At 35.3% G+C, this 16522-nt stretch overlaps 1 protein-coding gene across 4 annotated transcripts in view; it reads left to right on the top strand.

Moving 5' to 3' along the window:
* Nucleotides 1–16522, top strand: part of LOC138327013 (von Willebrand factor D and EGF domain-containing protein-like) — a 34070-nt gene that overhangs the window by 6152 nt on the left and 11396 nt on the right. For 2 of the 4 annotated variants that reach the window (XR_011209019.1, XM_069272982.1), the window contains exons 6-10: nucleotides 2714–3005; nucleotides 3646–3731; nucleotides 4248–4311; nucleotides 10026–10241; nucleotides 11509–11711. Coding sequence is in view for 1 of the 4 variants with exons in the window: in XM_069272982.1 (XP_069129083.1) it covers nucleotides 2714–3005; nucleotides 3646–3731; nucleotides 4248–4311; nucleotides 10026–10241; nucleotides 11509–11711 (861 nt within the window). In the remaining 3 variants the exon portion in view is untranslated. The remainder of the gene's footprint in view (nucleotides 1–2713; nucleotides 3006–3645; nucleotides 3732–4247; nucleotides 4312–10025; nucleotides 10242–11508; nucleotides 11712–16522) is intronic. The other 2 variants (XR_011209020.1, XR_011209021.1) reach the window with 2 other exon arrangements.

Genomic DNA, 16522 nt, shown 5'->3' with positions numbered 1-16522 from the left:
TCGCCAGATAGTATCGAACGCCTTACGAAAATCAACGAATGTGCAATAAAGTTTTTTACCACTTGATGTATAAAGAGATATTAAAGTATGCAAAATAAAAATGTTGTCCATGGTTGAGTGGTTTTTCCGAAACCCTGCTTGATTTTTAGATAGTAAACTAACAGTATCGGAGTATTTGTTAAGTCTGTTATTAATTATACGTGTAAATAGTTTTCCTAAACAGCTTATCAAAGTAATGGCTCTGTAATTATCGGGGTCATCCGGATTTCCTTTATTTTTATAAATGGGTTTGATCACGCCGATTGTCCAACTTTCTGGTATTAAACCAGTTTCAAATATAATATTAAATAATTTACAATACATTGACATTAATTCCGGAGACGAAAATTTGATATATTCATTTAAAATGTTGTCTACACCAGGCGCTTTACTATTTTTCAGCTGGTTAATAGCATTTTTAAGCTCATCTTCCGATATCATACTATTAAGTATAGCGTCATTCTCTTCTGGGATGACGTCATTATTTTGATTAGTTACGTCATATTCATTATCGTCGACAGTCTGGTTTTCGTTTAATTTTCTAAAATACTGAAATAAAGTATCTATTGGAATTTCGCCAGTTTTTTTCTTACACTGTGAATTTTTATTTAGAGTATTCCAGAACAGTTTAGGGTTATTTTTAGAAATCTGGCGGAGTTCTTTTGCACATTTTTCTTTGAATTTTCTATGATTTACACGGATTCTTTTCCTATACTCTGTTCCTTTTTTATTCATTTGATTTTTAGTAAAAGTCGATTTAATACGTTTATATGTACTTTTAGCTCTGTTAAATTCAGTGCGAGCTGTTTTACATTCTTTATTGAACCATGGCTTGTCTTTACTTATTTTTGTATGTCGAGGTTTTTTAACTCCAAAAATATCTTTGGCTGAAGTAGTTAGCACAGAACATATACTTTTTACTACATTGTTAATTTGATCATTAGTAATCAAACCAGAATCCATTGATTGTAGTCCATTTAACGTGTTCTCTATATTACGGAGACTGTCCTGTTTTGTCTGAATAGCTTCAGAAAACAAATTTACTTTAGCCTGTTCCCATTTAACATTATCAGTATGTATACGAAATTGGTCATCTTCTGCTGATACCGGTACTGGAATATTTTGGCATGATTGTAAATTACAGGAAAATTCTATTGTTTTATGTACATCAGAGAATAAAGGGTCAAAATCACAAATTACGAAGTCAGACACTAATCGAAATGATTCTGGAGACATCAGCAGGTAATCAACGACACTAGTGTCTTTACAGGTTGTCACACCAACACATTTATCTCTGTAAATACCAAATGTTTCCACTATACAAGAAGACACAACATGAATATACCGCAGTTTCCCAAAACACGCACCTCGCACAACATACACGCAACACACTGCATTACATGACCATAGCTGGTAATAGGACGTTAATTAATCAAACAAACAATGTTGTATTTAGTATTTAGTTCAAGGGAAGCAAATATGATGGCTGTATCATTTAAAGATGCTCCACCGCCGACACAGCATAACCGATACACATCATTTGAAAAATAATTGGTTTTTGATCTGGTATATATATATAAGTCTAATGAACGCACAAATAATGTAAAATCATTTATTGAGTTTTGGTGTATGCGTTATCAGTACTTCATTTACTATAGGACATAGTAATAGCAATCAATTGTTTTTAATATTTTATCTTGTAAATTTGGAAGTTCAAAATTTTCAATGATGGTAATGGTTTAAAGTAACTTTTGTAACTAAAGAAAAATATCCATTTGTCTGTTCCTGTTTTTGATTAAGAAAAGACCATTTGTCAACGCGGTAAACCATCTTTATGGAATAACTGTTATGTTTTGTTGTTCACTGGTGTATAAAGGTAATTTTGACAGATATTTTAAATGACGCCCGAAATAATGACCTTCATATATCAGTGAGCAAATCAAATTATTACAATTGTTTCTTATTTTTACATTTCGACAGGTTTATCATAACAATACTTTTAATCGGAAGGAGATATCTTTTTATTATTTGATGCTATACGCATGGTTGGAACAGCTGATCCAGATTTCGCGGGGAAGCTATGTTAATATACGGAGCGAAAAAAAAAGTTCTGCAATGACGTTTGCTTTATTCAGTGTCTATGCGATATTTCAAACATTTGAATGTTCCAATTATCATGTCAAAGCCGGATCGTTAGAAATGACACAATTTGCAAAATTTGAAATTAGGACAATAAAAGTGTGCATTTGCCAAATCAGTGCCTCGATCTTATTCACCGTCAATGTAAAAATACGCGTCAAAATGACGTTCATACAAAAATGAACGTCAAATTCCTTGACAACGTTATAAAGAGAACAAATAACGGAAGTGTAAATATGATATTATGATTTTAGTTTAGTTTTAACCATCAATGTTTAACTCCTTACTGACATGGAACTTTCAACGCTCTCCCGACCAAACTATGGCCTATTTCCCGTAATACACAATGTTCAACTGAAGCAAACATCCAATGCACAACGTGGCATTTTCTCACCATACCAAAATGCAGAATCAATGCAAAAATGGTAGCATAGCACACGTTCGTTCTCACGAACACTGTGAATATTTGTTACTATATACCAGATAGATAATGATACTGGGAATTATATTGATATATTCGCTTAATTTATTTTAGACCTGATTGCAGTTTGAAGATAAGGATAAAATTTCCAAAGCATTATGATACAGATAACAATAAAGGATGTACCATTGTTGGGACTGTAGATGAACCGATTGCCTTCGGTAATACGGCTTGTGGAATATTCATCAAATACAGCGACTGGGATGTACCGAAAAACATGACAATATATGGTTCGGCCGACAATATAGTTACCTCTTCCAGAAGTAGAACAAGTTATGTTCGTTTAGTTGCTGAAGAAAGCTTTACTAGCCAAGCCTGGGCCTCCGCGACAATACCGGATATCAAGGTAACGGTCCCGGATAGTAAGTTAAATTATGTTTTCACTACAAATCAGTGGTATAAAAAGATAATTAGCCATTTTAACTGTTAATCATAAATACATGTACATGTTTCTATCACAATTGGGAGGTATTCTTATTACAACCTTAAACTTACGTCCAGCTTAAACCACACGTGGTGTAAACTCTTAATTTATTTTGATTAACTAAAAGAAGATAATATCAGGAATCTAATTGAATGACTGCAAACTGCTGTACCCAGGCTACCATCTGATGTATAAACTTAAGTTAAACTGAAATTGCTGTAAAACCTATTCAAAAATATCATCGTTACGGCACTATCGGCAAAACGCCAATCGATTGTTGAGGTGTATTTAAGATACCTAAATCAGACTTCATTACAACGCGTTTGCTGATTTTTGAGCGGTCTGGAGATGTGTGCTGTGCAATGCTTCTATATAGTTCACCAATAATTTGTATTCTAGCCATGTTGCGTTAAAAATGCTACATTAAATACGTGCATTACGGATTTACATGTTACATACAGTGTAAAAACTAAAAAGTGTTTTTTACAAATGCATGTGGAATGTATTTCAAGGTTATTTGGATAATTGAAACATTTCATTGCATGTATACATTTCTTTTAAGGTAAATGCACTGGACGAAGACAAGAAATTGTTAGGAAAATCATGCACTATCCAAACCGATCCCCACATCAACACTTTTGATGGCAGGTATGTAGGTTAGACCATACTATGATTTGGCTATATATTACTATGTTGTAGAAAAAAAGTCTCTATTACAAAAAAAAAATAGCTGTCAAGAACTTACGGTGTAACATACCGAAACATGCAGCATGGACCGAAAGTATCAGATTTGATTTGCTTTGGAAATAATATCCAATTATGACTATCGCATCCAAGATGTGATGAATAGCTTTGTGTCCGAATGCCAATACACTCTTTGGTACTTCGCTAATATTAACTTTCGTGAAATAGATCTGATTGCGTTAAACGTATGAAGTTATACTTATTTTGTACATATTTTTGTACTTATTTTGTGGATGATGATCACTCCAGAAAAAAATCGTTTATGAGACATTGCACTTACAATTACCGAAGGCATGTTCCAAATTAAATTTTTCACACATGTGAAGAACAAAAGAAAAAACCACATTCAATTTGAAACGTCATTATATTTTTAATCCCCATGTCTGCATTGTAGTTATACTTTCTCCTTTACAATTTTAGTCACGTGCTCTTTATGCAATATGGAGAGTTTATTCTGTTCAAGCACGATACATTACCAATACGGGTACGTATAGCTTTAACTCGAATCTGTTTCGCGTTGTCTATTGCCGTATAGCTTTAACTTCGTTATACATGAGCTATAAATCTCAGTCGAATCTATTTCACGATGTCTATTGCCGTATAGCTTTAACTTCGTTATTCATGAGCTATAAATCTCAGTCGAATCTGTTTCGCGTTGTCTATTACCGTATAGCTTTAACTTCGTTATTCATGAGCTATAAATCTCAGTCGAATCTGTTTCGCGTTGTCTATTACCGTATAGCTTTAACTTCATTACCCATGAGCTATAAATCTCAGTCGAATCTGTTTCGCGTTGTCTATTACCGTATAGCTTTAACTTCGCTATTCCTGAGATAAGCTATATATCTCAGTCGAATCTGTTTCGCGTTGTCTATTACCGTATAGCTTTAACTTCGTTATTCATGAGCTATAAATCTCAATCGAATCTGTTTCGCGTTGTCTATTACCGTATAGCTTTAACTTCGTTACTCATGAGCTATAAATCTCAGTCGAATCTGTTTCGCGTTGTCTATTACCGTATAGCTTTAACTTCGTTATTCATGAGCTATAGATCTCAGTCGAATCTGTTTCGCGTTGTCTATTACCGTATAGCTTTAACTTCGCTATTCCTGAGATAAGCTATAAATCTCATTCGAATCTGTTTCGCGTTGTCTATTACCGTATAGCTTTAACTTCGTTACTCATGAGCTATAAATCTCAGTAGAATCTGTTTCGCGTTGTCTATTACCGTATAGCTTTAACTTCGTTATTCATAAGCTATCAATCTCAGTCGAATGTTTCGCGTTGTCTATTGCCCAATAGCTTTAACTTCGTTATTCATGAGATAAGCTATCAATCTCAGTAGAATCTGTTTCGCGTTGTCTATCACCGTATAGCTTTAACTTCGTTATTCATGAGATAAGCTATCAATCTCAGTAGAATCTGTTTCGCGTTTTTTATTGCCGTATAGCTTTAACTTCGTTATTCATGAGATAAGCTATCAATCTCAGTAGAATCTGTTTCGCGTTGTCTATTGCCGTATAGCTTTAACTTCGTTATTCATGAGATAAGCTATCAATTTCAGTAGAATCTGTTTCGCGTTGTCTATTGCCGTATAGCTTTAACTTCGTTATTCATGAGATAAGCTATCAATCTCAGTAGAATCTGTTTCGCGTTGTCTATTGCCGTATAGCTTTAACTTCGTTACTCATGAGCTATAAATCTCAGTCGAATCTGTTTCGCGTTTTTTATTACCGTATAGCTTTAACTTCGTTATTCATGAGATAAGCTATCAATCTCAGTCGAATCTGTTTCGCGTTGTCTATTACCGTATAGCTTTAACTTCGTTATTCATGAGATAAGCTATAAATCTCAGTCGAATCTGTTTCGCGTTGTTTATTACCGTATAGCTTTAACTTCGTTATTCATGAGATAAGCTATCAATCTCAGTAGAATCTGTTTCGCGTTGTCTTTTACCGTATAGCTTTAACTTCGTTACTCATGAGCTATCAATCTCAGTCGAATCTGTTTCGCGTTGTCTATTACCGTATAGCTTTAACTTCGTTATTCATGAGATATAAATCTCAGTCGAATCTGTTTTGCGTTGTCTATTACCGTATACCTTTAACTTCGTTTTTCATGAGCTATCAATCTCAGTCGAATCTGTTACGCGTTGTCTATTGCCGTATAGCTTTAACTTCGTTATTCATGAGCTATAAATCTCAGTCGAATCTGTTTCGCGTTGTCTATTACCGTATAGCTTTAACTTTGTTATTCATGAGAAAAGCTATAAATCTCAGTCGAATCTATTTCGCGTTGTCTAATACCGTATAGCTTTAACTTCGTTATTCATGAAATAAGCTTTCAATCTCAGTCGAATCTATTTCGCGTTGTCTATTACCATATAGCTTTAACTTCGTTATTCATGAGATAAGCTATCAATCTCAGTTGAATCTGTTTCGCGTTGTCTTTTACCGTATAGCTTTAACTTCGTTATTCATGAGATATAAATCTCAGTCGAATCTGTTTCGCGTTGTCTATTACCGTATAGCTTTAACTTCGTTACTTATGAGCTATAAATCTCAGTCGGATCTGTTTCGCATTGTTTATTACCGTATACTTTAACTTCGTTATTCATGAGCTATAAATCTCAGTCGAAATTATTTCGCGTTGTCTATTGCCGTATAGCTTTTACTTCGTTATTAATGAGCTATAAATCTCAGTCGAATCTGTTTCGCGATGTCTATTACCGTATAGCTTTAACTTCGTTTTTCATGAGCTATCAATCTCAGTCGAATCTGTTACGCGTTGTCTATTGCCGTATAGCTTTAACTTCGTTATTCATGAGCTATAAATCTCAGTCGAATCTGTTTCGCGTTGTTTATTACCGTATACTATAACTTCGTTATTCATGAGCTATAAATCTCAGTCGAATCTATTTCGCGTTGTCTATTACCGTATAGCTTTAACTTCGTTTTTCATGAGCTATAAATCTCAGTCGAATCTGTTACGCGTTGTTTATTGCCGTATAGCTTTAACTTCGTTATTCATGAGCTATAAATCTCAGTCAAATCTGTTTCGCGTTGTCTATTACCGTATAGCTTTAACTTCGTTATTCATGAGATAAGCTATAAATCCCAGTCGAATCTATTTCGCGTTGTCTATTACCGTATAGCTTTAACTTCGTTATTCATGAGATAAGCGTTCAATCTCAGTCGAATCTATTTCGCGTTGTCTATTACCGTATAGCTTTAACTTCGTTATTCATGAGATAAGCTATCAATCTTAGTAGAATCTGTTTCGCGTTGTCTTTTACCGTATAGCTTTAACTTCGTTATTCATGAGATATAAATCTCAGTCGAATCTGTTTCGCGTTGTCTATTACCGTATAGCTTTAACTTCGTTATTCATGAGATAAGCTATAAATCCCAGTCGAATCTATTTCGCGTTGTCTATTACCGTATAGCTTTAACTTCGTTATTCATGAGATAAGCGTTCAATCTCAGTCGAATCTATTTCGCGTTGTCTATTACCGTATAGCTTTAACTTCGTTATTCATGAGATAAGCTATCAATCTTAGTAGAATCTGTTTCGCGTTGTCTTTTACCGTATAGCTTTAACTTCGTTATTCATGAGATATAAATCTCAGTCGAATCTGTTTCGCGTTGTCTATTACCGTATAGCTTTAACTTCGTTATTCATGAGCTATAAATCTCAGTCGAATCTGTTTCGCGTTGTCTATTACCGTATAGCTTTAACTTCGTTTTTCGTGAGCTATCAATCTCAGTCGAATCTGTTACGCGTTGTTTATTGCCGTATAGCTTTAACTTCGTTATTCATGAGCTATAAATCTCAGTCAAATCTGTTTCGCGTTGTCTATTACCGTATAGCTTTAACTTCGTTATTCATGAGATAAGCTATAAATCCCAGTCGAATCTATTTCGCGTTGTCTATTACCGTATAGCTTTAACTTCGTTATTCATGAGATAAGCGTTCAATCTCAGTCGAATCTATTTCGCGTTGTCTATTACCGTATAGCTTTAACTTCGTTATTCATGAGATAAGCTATCAATCTTAGTTGAATCTGTTTCGCGTTGTCTTTTACCGTATAGCTTTAACTTCGTTATTCATGTATAAATCAGTCGAATCTGTTTCGCGTTGTCTATTACCGTATAGCTTTAACTTCGTTATTCATGAGCTATAAATCTCAGTCGGATCTGTTTCGCGTTGTCTATTGCCGTATAGCTTTAACTTCGTTATTCATGAGATAAGCTATAAATCTCAGTCGAATCTGTTTCGCGTTGTCTATTACCGTATAGCTTTAACTTCGTTATTCATGAGATAAGCTATCAATCTCAGTCGAATCTGTTTCGCGTTGTCTATTGCCGTATAGCTTTAACTTCGTTATACATGAGCTATAAATCTCAGTCGAATTTTCACGTTGTCTATTGCCGTATAGCTTTAACTTCGTTATTCATAAGTTATAAATCACAGTCGAATCTGTTTCCCGTTGTCTATTACCGTATAGCTTTAACTTCGTTACTCATGAGCTATAAATCTCAGTCGAATCTGTTTCGCGTTGTCTATTGCCGTATAGCTTTAACTTCGTTATTCATGAGATAAGCTATAAATCTCAGTCGAATCTGTTTCGCGTTGTCTATTACCGTATAGCTTTAACTTCGTTATTCATGAGATAAGCTATCAATCTAAGTCGAATCTGTTTCGCGTTGTATATTGCCGTATAGCTTTAACTTCGTTATTCATGAGATTAGCTATAAATCTCAGTCGAATCTGTTTCGCGTTGTTTATTACCGTATAGCTTTAACTTCGTTATTCATGAGCTATAGATCTCAGTCGAATCTGTTTCGCGTTGTCTATTACCGTATAGCTTTAACTTCGCTATTCCTGAGATAAGCTATCAATCTCAGTCGAATCTGTTTCGCGTTGTCTATTGCCGTATAGCTTTAACTTCGTTATACATGAGCTATAAATCTCAGTCGAATCTATTTCACGTTGTCTATTGCCGTATAACTTTAACTTCGTTATTCATAAGTTATAAATCACAGTCGAATCTGTTTCCCGTTGTCTATTACCGTATAGCTTTAACTTCGTTACTCATGAGCTATAAATCTCAGTCGAATCTGTTTCGCGTTGTCTATTGCCGTATAGCTTTAACTTCGTTATTCATGAGATAAGCTATAAATCTCAGTCGAATCTGTTTCGCGTTGTCTATTACCGTATCGCTTTAACTTCGTTATTCATGAGATAAGCTATCAATCTCAGTCGAATCTGTTTCGCGTTGTCTATTGCCGTATAGCTTTAACTTCGTTATTCATGAGCTATAAATCTCAGTCGAATCTGTTTCGCGTTGTCTATTGCCGTATAGCTTTAACTTCGTTATTCATGAGATAAGCTATAAATCTCAGTCGAATCTGTTTCGCGTTGTCTATTACCGTATCGCTTTAACTTCGTTATTCATGAGATAAGCTATCAATCTCAGTCGAATCTGTTTCGCGTTGTCTATTGCCGTATAGCTTTAACTTCGTTATTCATGAGATTAGCTATAAATCTCAGTCGAATCTGTTTCGCGTTGTTTATTACCGTATAGCTTTAACTTCGTTATTCATGAGCTATAAAATTCAGTCGAATCTATTTCGCGTTGTCTATTGCCGTATAGCTTTAACTTCGTTATTCATGAGCTATAAATCTCAGTCGAATCTATTTCGCGTTGTCTATTACCGTATAGCTTTAACTTCGTTACTCATGAGCTATAAATCTCAGTCGGATCTGTTTCGCGTTGTCTATTGCCGTATAGCTTTAACTTCGTTATTCATGAGATAAGCTATAAATCTCAGTCGAATCTGTTTCGCGTTGTCTATTACCGTATAGCTTTAACTTCGTTATTCATGAGATAAGCTATCAATCTCAGTCGAATCTGTTTCGCGTTGTCTATTGCCGTATAGCTTTAACTTCGTTATTCATTAGCTATCAATCTCAGTAGAATCTGTTTCGCGTTGTCTATTACCGTATAGCCGGTTATTTTCGCGAACCAAAGTTTTGCCGATTTGATCTAAAAATGAAAAACAAACAAATCTTAGCGGTTTTTTATTTTCACGATATACGATACATCAGTAGTTAATTTATGGTGATGTTTACCTGAACATCCGTTAAATATTGGATATCAATATATTTATATGTACTATTCTTATCATTCTAAAGATCCATGCAGTCTTTGACAAGTGCTGGCAGGCGTGGCGAGGGGCCTGTACATGTGGTGTAGCAATAAGATACATTGACGCTGTTTTTGTACTCAACTTCTGTAAAGTCAGGATTGGGGCGCCATGGCTGTATTCATCTAATTTTAACAGATACGTAGAGATGAGAGCTTGTGATGCTACGCACATGACAATTGAGTACAGACGACCGGCATATAAGGTAAACATGACATATTGCTATGTTTCTAGGTATTTTGTAGATGTAATAAAGAGACAATGAACGTACAATACGCTTCCCTTCCTGTGACGGATATGTTTGTCCAGGGTATTCAACTTTTGTACAATTTACATGTTTATTGCACACGCACCTGACTAAGAAAAACTCAATGACTGTATGACGTTTCGTGGATTATGGCATCATTAAAAATGGCAGATTCAAATACTAAAGCCGGAAGCAGAATAAATATTGTTGTCAGCAAATACGTTCTCATCTTTTATATTCTGGTTATAAGGATACCCAACACTCAGTCACTATATTAGGTTAAATACATCGGCACAGCCTCGTGAGTTTTAGTACATCCTTCATACCCAACACTCAGTCACTAAATTAGGTTAAATACATCGGCACAGCCTCGTGAGTTTTAGTACATCCTTCATACCCAACACTAAGTCACTAAATTAGGTTAAATACATCGGCACAGCCTCGTGAGTTTTAGTACATCCTTCTTACCCAACACTAAGTCACTAATTTAGGTTAAATACATCGGCACAGTCTTGTGAGGTTTAGTACATCCTTCATACCCAACACTCAGTCACTAAATCAGGTTAAATACATCGGCACAGTCTCGTGAAGTTTAGTACTTCCTTCATACCCAACACTAAGTCACTATATTAGGTTAAATACATCGGTACAGCCTCGTGAGTTTTAGTACATCCTTCATACCCAACACTCAGTCACTATATTAGGTTAAATACATCGGCACAGCCTCGTGAGTTTTAGTACATCCTTCATACCCAACACTAAGTCACTAAATTAGGTTAAATACATCGGCACAGTCTCGTGAGGTTTAGTACATCCTTCATACCCAACACTCAGTCACTAAATTAGGTTAAATACATCGGCACAGAATCTTGAGTTTTAGTACATCCTTCATACCCTCATGTAAATGAAACAGTCTTATAATCATGTCTCTTTCATTTAGAACAATGACCAGGGCAGTATTTTAGAATGTAAAACGTATACAATATTGTACAAGGGTTTTTTAAGTGTCCATTTCTCTGAAGACGTAACCACTTTAATCTACTGCATTGTATGGAACCTCAACTATTTTATTTTTTATATGAATTTAATTAATTTAGAATAAACGTTCATGCAAACATTTATCATGATTGGAATAAAGAACCAATCTGGTATGAATTACAGATACATGTGTGTTTTTTGTTATTAAAAAATTCTATAAATCTTAGATTTTGACTGGTTTACACAGGTAACACTTCCGTCCGGAACGGAAATACACATCGGACTACATCTAGGTGCTATAAATACACACATTAATATGTTCATACTAAAGCCGTCTCTAGCAGACTGGGAAGCGACCAGTGGAATGTGTGGCTTCCTAGACGGTGACAAGAATAATGACATCAGGCTAAGAAGTGGGGAAATTGCGCCAGGCTTCGGAGTCGATTGGAGGTAAATATGTAATGTAATGATTAATTAGTAACTTAGTGTATATATAACACTTTGTTTAGAAATTTAGATATTTAAAAAAATAGAAATATAATCTGCATCCAAAAGTGATTTAATCACCGTTTTAGATATATGGAATTTATGAATTCGTTGTAGAAACGTTGGTGACGTCAAAACATGAATCACAATGATTCAGTAGATGGAATACCAACATTTGATATTTCACTACCTGAATCAAATCGCAGTGACCGCAATAATCTCTTAACAAATCTTCAGTTGTCAGCTATGTTAAATTGTCAGACAAACTGGGCACCAGTCAGGGCCCTTGTGAGAAGTTCAGAGGTGCGAAGCCCCCCAACGGAAAATAGTTTTAGAATTCATCAGCCTCTGAAAATGATTTTCGGTAATGCATGATAGTGCCAAATTTAAGAAATCAAATTCATAATGCAATAATAGGTTTGTTTTCTACCTGTATGTGAACTTCAATAGAATTTACATGTTTCTAATGTTGGAGGCCTATATGTAACTTAGATGACTCTTATAGGAGTTGAGGATAGAATAGACTGACGGAACCTCCTTACGCTATGGAAAGTGGTTTTAATATTAATTGATTTCAATACCTAATTTTCGTAAAAGGTTTTATTTAGGAAATCATTCCAAATAAAAGCCATTTTTCTCTTCTGTTGTGTAATAAAAACGTCCATTACTCTATCCATATCAATTAGAATGTCTCTATGAACATGGATCATTGCCAGGGACAAAAGACGGTCTTGACGTGTCGTCGACCTAAGATACGTCTTAATACGCATAAGAACGCTAAATGAGCGCTCCGCTGTTGCAGTCGAGACCGGTGGTGTCAATAGTATAATCAATACATTGAGTATCGATGGGTAAATTTGTTGTCCCTTACCGTCCAGAGTTTCTGTCAACTCATCAGGCCTGTCTCCAGCTATCTCCCATCGCGTTTTCCATCTCGATACGCCCCTTTCAAACTCTGCCTCCTCACCATGGATGTGGGCCTGGTATGTATTATCTATCCCTGAAATTTCTTTATCTGTTATGCCACTAACGTCATCTCTTAGCATTAGCTTGAATACCGAGTAATGCAGCTCTCGTTTAAGTAAACGATCATCCAACTCTTGCGCGATGTGATCGATGAAAACTGTTCGGCGGGATAACGATGGCACAAGTACATAGTCTTGTCCAATGGCATTAGCCTCTTCATACAACGAAGTCTATACTGCATCATCGGCGAGTTGTGCACGTAATTGTGTGATAACGACACGACACTCGTCCATCGCAGCCATCATGTCACACGATTTGTCTTGGAGGAAGTACGACAAGTGAACTTGAATTCAAGTACATCCGGCTTTGTCGCCATTTAAAGTTTGGAGATGCTGAAGCGCCTATACAGCGACAGGAAACGCATTTCAGAAGTAGAGAGTGCATCTGCCCTACTGATCCATTTGGTCTCGCACAACTATTTCAACTCTGTTTTCTAGCCCATTGCTTCCTTGGCATTTGGGATGTTGTCTAGCTCCTCCATATGAAATGAGAGACGTAAGGTGCGATAACAGAGTTATCATCTTTTACCTATTATCACCCTTATAACCGTAACTTGAGTAATAAGGGACTGACCGATACTTTTTAAAGATATTTTGAAGTTAAGTAAATCCTGGCGTGATCTATCAACTGAGGTACGAAAATTCACTTGAGTGAGAAATTATGGGTCAAACAGGCAAAAATCATCATTTTCATCGATAGTTTCTGTTCAATTCGACCTAGCGAACAAAGGCTAAATGTTGATAAAATGAAATTATACACATTAAAAATAAGTAATTCTGAACAAAACGGTATCTCTGGTATTTGAAAACATTATGATGAACGACCACAAGACGGTCTTGGAAATTGGTGGTATTTCGCAGTTTCCCTGTAAATTTCAACGGCAGAGGATAGTTCCGGACTTGTGGGCCGCCTTCCTTCAAAGCTATTCTGACCGATTGGATCAACGAGTGGACCATTCACAAATTGATCCTATTTATGAAAATTCTGGGTTTTTTATTACATAATTACTAAAAATTATACAAAAAATTATATCCAAATCTTTGTTGTGGATTGCGTGTATTGTGGAAATGGGTGCTGTTTGGGGCATAAAGCCGCATAAAGGAATGCTATACGACTAGCGCCACCTAGTAAAAAGAATCATGGTAACGTTGTGTCACTTGTGTATCCGGTTTGAACCGTTTCGGATTGATGTTGAAGTCTGCCTCGCTTTTCAACTTACAATCGTCAATATCAGGTAAGTAGGCCTAGTTATGTATTTTACTTGTTAAAGCTACCACTTTCGGCGGATGTTAGTGTTATTCGTTATCTAATATTTGAGGTTGCTGTTGTTTATTATGATTGTTTTTCGTATGCCTACTGCAGTACCGAGTCATGACAGCGACTGAATTAAACGTTGGCCAGGCAACCCTCATGAAAAACAAAACAGACAGTCTATTGTACAGACTCTGAGACAAATGCCGTTTTAATATGTTCTCCTAATATATTGCTTAATTGTATGATTTAATTACTACCTACTAGGCTAGTAGCGTAGTTAAGCCATACCTGTTATCAGATGACACATGTTTTGTTGATCAGCTGCACTCTAAACATAGCATCGAGTATACAATGATGAGATCGAAGTGAAAGTGTTCATGCGATAATGTCAGGTAAGGGATAGCCGTAAACTAAATGACAATGAAAGAAGACAAACCCGAAAAATTTTGTAGTTTGACAATGGACAATAATGGATGATAAAAATTATTAGATATGCACTGTAGTTTTACATGACACGTATGCCTACCGAACACATTTTTTTTACTTTAATACCTAAAAGGTTACAGATTTTGCCTTAGAATTACTAATTAAGCTAAATGCTGAAAGCAAATATCAGACTTAATAAAGTTTGCTAGATTAATAAATGATGGCTCCATGGTGCCTTAAATATTCCTGCAATATGGAATTATCCCCCCCCCTACTTACAGATTCTGTGAAAACCGCAATTGTATATCCCTCCACTAACTAAACATTTTTACAAGAATTCTTTGATATTTGTTGCATTGATGATATTATATGGTATACATGTATATAACATACAGATGAAACTCTTTGAAATCAATACGTTTGATAATGACGTGATTTAACCTTAAACATTTTAAAGTTTTAATTACTGAACTTAAAAAATGCTGGAACATAGCAAAAACAAACAGTCTTCATGGAAGACTGTAAAAGCAAAGTTAGTTAGACTAACAGGAAAAGATGATATTTCATTAGATTGATTCAATATTAAAATTGAAAATTCAATGAATTTGTCCATTACTACTGAAAACTGACTTTGAAACGGTATGCTTTCATTACCAAAGTCTTTCTCATTATTATTTATGATTGGAGTATTATTCGGCAAGCTGTTCTAGCTTCATGAGAGAGGCCACATGAGAAATTTTAATTGGGATTGAATAAAGGGCGGTAATTTTCTAATTTAGTATCTTTTAGCTAAACAGAATATCCGAGAATAAGGCTAAATATTTAATTCTATAATACCTCATGTTTATAACAGTGCCTGTGATTAGTTGAAATATATCACGTGGCTGAGAAATAATAACATTGGGGATGTGTGGATGAAGCATCATATTTTACTGAGACGCATGTCCCCATGCCCATGGTAACCGCTCTTCTTCCAAAAAAATTACTACCCTTATGTCCCCATGCCCATGGTAACCGCTCTTCTTCCAAAAAAATACTACCCTTATGTCCCCATGCCCATGGTAACCGCTCTTCTTCCAAAAAAATACTACCCTTATGTCCCCATGCCCATGGTAACCGCTCTTCTTCCAAAAAAATTACTACCCTTATGTCCCCATGCCCATGGTAACCGCTCTTCTTCCAAAAAATTACTACCCTTATGCTTGAACAACAATATCGGACGAAGAGCGAATATACATAAACACGGGCATTCTTGACAGTGGTTCTATTAATAATCAATGATATTATCATTGAAAGAAATCAGTCTAAATTAATCGCCATGAATTTCTGTAATGATCATTTTTTTCATGTGAGATTCATGGCCATTGATTTGTAAGTGATGACAATGAATTTTAGATTTGATGAAAGGTAGTATTTCATGGCCATTGATTTAATAATGATGACCATGAATTAATAGAAGAGCTAAAGTGGAAAGTATTCCATGGCCGTGTTTTTTTTAGGTTGATAATGAAAATAAAATAACTGATGATTCATGGCCATGAAATTTACAATTATGAAAATTAACTTAATTAGAAATTAGCTAATTAAGATACTCACAAGTAATTTCATATCCTTGCCTTGATTAAGATGAGTTTTTTTTGTCAAAAGTCAATAATTAAAGTCAAATGACTCCCCTTTTTCTAAAACTTGAGACACATGACTTCTTTTTCTATCATTAGAGTCATGTGACTTCTATATTTTAATACTTGAGTCACATGACTTGAATATTCCCGCCTAAACAGAGGAAATCCAAAATGGCTGCTGTGTCTGTTGATGTATGACCAGGAACAGAATTTTCATGCTCACTAATCTGTTATACACTCTGTAGACAAGTGCTGAATTTAATCCTGAGTTCCTAAAGGTACAGTAAACAATTTTAGATAAGATGTGATTCCTTACAATTAATGACATTCCATACACTGGGTGGCATTACCAAATTCTCACAATCAACTACATGACAGTGTACAAATTTATTTGCCATGTGCCTGCATGTTGAATGCTTTATATGTTTTGTTAATGCTAATTTAACT

This window comes from Argopecten irradians, chromosome 7 (assembly GCF_041381155.1).
Source record: "Argopecten irradians isolate NY chromosome 7, Ai_NY, whole genome shotgun sequence".
NCBI lineage: Eukaryota > Metazoa > Mollusca > Bivalvia > Pectinida > Pectinidae > Argopecten > Argopecten irradians.
This window is presented reverse-complemented; position numbering and strand designations above follow the sequence as displayed.